General features: G+C 36.8%; 1 protein-coding gene across 1 annotated transcript; it reads right to left on the bottom strand.

The window, feature by feature from the left end:
- Positions 1 to 1,371: 1,371 nt before the first annotated feature.
- On the bottom strand, positions 1,372 to 2,991 carry LOC113323647 (GDSL esterase/lipase At5g03610-like). Its single transcript, XM_026571980.1, has 3 exons — positions 2,694 to 2,991; positions 2,293 to 2,570; positions 1,372 to 2,145 (listed from the first exon to the last, which is right to left on the bottom strand). The coding sequence occupies exons 1-3, from the start codon at positions 2,959 to 2,961 to the stop codon at positions 1,543 to 1,545; spliced, it is 1,149 nt and encodes a 382-aa protein (XP_026427765.1). The 5' UTR covers positions 2,962 to 2,991; the 3' UTR covers positions 1,372 to 1,542.
- Between the last annotated feature and the right edge of the window lie 303 nt (positions 2,992 to 3,294).

The following is a 3,294-nucleotide window of genomic DNA, read 5'->3' as shown; positions in this document are numbered from 1 at the left end:
TGATGAAAATGAGTTGTTGATGCTGATGAAGAAGATGAAGATGACGAAGTTCATTTCTGGAATGAACTCTGGTTTGTGATGAAGATTTTTATTTTTTTCGTTTTTGTTGTAGTTGTTGATGATGGTGACGATGAAGATGATGAAGATGAATTGCTACTACTGATGAAGATGATGAAGATGGAGAAGTTCATTTCTGGAATGAACTCTAGTTTGTGATGAAGATTTTGATATTTTTTCATCTGTTGTTGCTGCTGATGATGGAGACGATGAAGATGATGAAGATGAGTTGATGTTGTTGATGAAGATGACGAAGTTTATTTCTGGAATGAACTCTGGTTTGTGATGAAGATTTCTATGTTTTTTCGTCTGTTTTTGCTGCTGATAATGGGGACGATGAAGATGAGTTGCTGCTGATGATGAAGAAGATGAAGATGTTGAAATTCATTTCTGGAATGAACTCTGTTTTCTTCTTTCTAATATGTTGTTGAAGATTTAGGTTCATGTAAAGAATGAACTCTGTTTTTAGATCTTGAATTACTAGGTGTTCATGTAAAGAATGAACTCGTGTTGAAGACGAACTCTGTTTTTTATTAGGTGTTCATGTAAAGAATGAACTCGTGTTGAATTACTAGGTGTTCATTTGAAGGAATGAACTCAGCACAAAAAATAAGTAGGAAATTTAGTTTAGTTTTTATTAGGAGTTCATTTGAAGGAATGAACTTCGGAGTTCATCAGACAGAATGAACTGCTACAAAAAATAAGTAGGAAATTTAGTTTGGTTTTTAGTAGGTGTTCATTTGAAGGAATGAACTTCGGAGTTCATCAGACAGAATGAACTGCTACAAAAAATAAGTAGGAATTAACACGAAAGGGTACTTTGGTCCATTTAATATTTTTAAATAATTATGGACCAAATGGAAAAGGTGATTTATGAAAGGACCAAACTGATTTGGGACCACCTAAAAAAGAACCAAACGATATTTTTCCCTTTAAAATTTCTTTGACAAGCATATGCACGTAATCTAAAATTTCATGTGACCCTAAATTCGCATGTTAAGCTTATATTTACTACTGTATTCGCATGTTAAGCTTATATTTACTACTGTAAAGAGTAAAGAATATGCCCGTGAATGTGATCAATCTCGCTTGATGACCCAAAGCTCATCTCGCTGGGGAAAAAAAAGTTTTTGCCTTACAATCTTCCTTTTCATTGAATAGTTGCCACGGATGTGCCCAAACTCTGCGTGGTGATACCTGAATTCATTATGCTACTGACTCAAATTTTGTTTCATGGCTCAAAGTATATCCAGTGACCCAATATATGCATCGTGACAATAATAAATCTACCATTATTAATCTGCAACCATAATGTACTCGCAATCCACATCAAAGTTATTATTGTTTAAAATAAAAATCAAAAATACAAATATTTAATTGTTCAAACCATAAAAATCAATCTAAACTGTCACAAATTAACACAATCACTGGTCCATAGACACTTATTATACGGATTGGACAGTTCCACAAAGAGCAAAGAAAAATTTAGGAAGTATCTACAGAGGCAGAAACAGAGGTACGTCGTCGCTGGAAGATGTTGTATTGCATTAACTCGTCAAAAGAAGGTTTCATAGCTGAGGAGATTGCTTGCCAGCCAGATTCTGTAGGGTGATATATATCCCAAAATAAAACGTCATTTGGGTTGTCGCATAACGTGTATTGTTTTACCCCGTTGGCATCAACACTCCCACACATAGCATTACGGACAGTAGATGTACAACATGGCTCCAACAATGGGTTCCCAGACTCGGGACTTGCTATCTTATCAATACCCGAGAAGTTTGCTCCTCCTCCTCGTTTATTCATCACAGACATGAAAGCGCTATAGAGATCGAGAATATGAAATGGAGAATCAGTTGTTTCCCTGTTGAGCCTCTGAACGGCTTTTTTCAGCAACGTGTTATGATAAATGTTGTCATTGATCAAAGGTTTGTCGCACTTTTCGTAGGATAGAGTTCTTGTCATGTAAGGAAGACATCCAAGGGGTTGCATAGTCATCATTACTACTTTCTTCACTCCTACATTTCTAATTTCTCTTAGATTCATCTCCAACTGATCTATGACTTTCACATCAAACGCTTGATATCCCTGCATTATATGCACACATAATCAGTTCTCAAGATTATACAAAAAAGAAAAAGAAAAAAAAAAGTGTTGTTGCACCAGTGCTATATGACTGATATTGAACGGCTAAATCGTTTTACATTTTTCTCATATGGCGTTCTAGGTACATACCTCGTGGGTGCCATGGTCAACTGTGTAATATTGTGTGTAGTCATTACGAGAGCTAGAGACAACAGCCATGGACTCGTCAAGGTCGTGTCTGCTGTACACTCCATCAGCAATATACTGTTTAAAAATATCGATTTGTGTGGTCATATTTGGTTCCCTTATCCGTGTGTTGAAAACACCGGTACCTCCGTGGGCGAAGTTCATCCCATTGCTAACTCTTGTTTTGCTTAAATCGTTCCATTGTCTGTAAGGCATTGGAGACTTGATTCCCATGAATGATGCTAGTGATGCATTACCAAAAGCAACAAGAGTACTTATTAGAAATGAAATGGAGCAATTGTTTGGCTAACTAGGGCGGCCGGACGGTTTTATAAGTTTTAAGAAATACACGTAAATTCACTTACCGAGAAAATCAGTTAAGATAAGACCATCGGAAAAACGACCAGTGGGGAAACCGGGGAAAGTCATACCATAAGGAATGTTCCATGATATAACCGTAAAATTGTCATTTCCTGTATCAAGGTACGAATCCCCGAAAAGAAACAACTTCGACAGAGGAGAACCGTGATTTAAATCTTTTGCAAAAGCCGAGTTTGATAAGAAGAAGCATAAGGAAAAGAGTACTAGTACTGATGAGGAAATGAAACTGGATTTCTTTTGTGTAGTATCCATTTAGAGATATTGACTACTCGGTTGGCTAAAAATAGCATTTTTATTCATGTGGATATGGAGTAGTCCGGAGGGAACTAACAGCACAATGCATGCACAGCACAGTGCTTTGATTGATTTAGTGGCGGGACATTGTTCCTGTCAATAATCCCTACCGACCTTTTTTTCAATAATACTGTCCATCTGCTGACCAGCAGTTGAGTTTACGCATCGAGTTACATGTTGGCTCATGAAGCAGTTGAGTTTATCCATCAGGTTGGGTTGGTGGATTGAATCGGTTTTGGACATGATTTTGTATCCTAATTTGAATGCATACCATGGAATCCAATAAAAAAT

The sequence above is a fragment of the Papaver somniferum genome, chromosome 11 (assembly GCF_003573695.1).
Source record: "Papaver somniferum cultivar HN1 chromosome 11, ASM357369v1, whole genome shotgun sequence".
In the NCBI taxonomy this organism is placed as follows: Eukaryota; Viridiplantae; Streptophyta; class Magnoliopsida; order Ranunculales; family Papaveraceae; genus Papaver; species Papaver somniferum.
This window is presented reverse-complemented; position numbering and strand designations above follow the sequence as displayed.

Bases quoted from the DNA above. Each gene is read 5' to 3' on its own strand.
- LOC113323647 (XM_026571980.1), bottom strand. From the start codon at position 2,961: ATGGATACTACACAAAAGAAATCCAGTTTCATTTCCTCATCAGTACTA. The intron at 2,571-2,693 runs GTAAGTGAATTT...ATGCATCACTAG, and splicing joins TATCTTAACTGATTTTCTCG to CATCATTCATGGGAATCAAG. The intron at 2,146-2,292 runs GTATGTACCTAG...CATATAATGCAG, and splicing joins TTGACCATGGCACCCACGAG to GGATATCAAGCGTTTGATGT.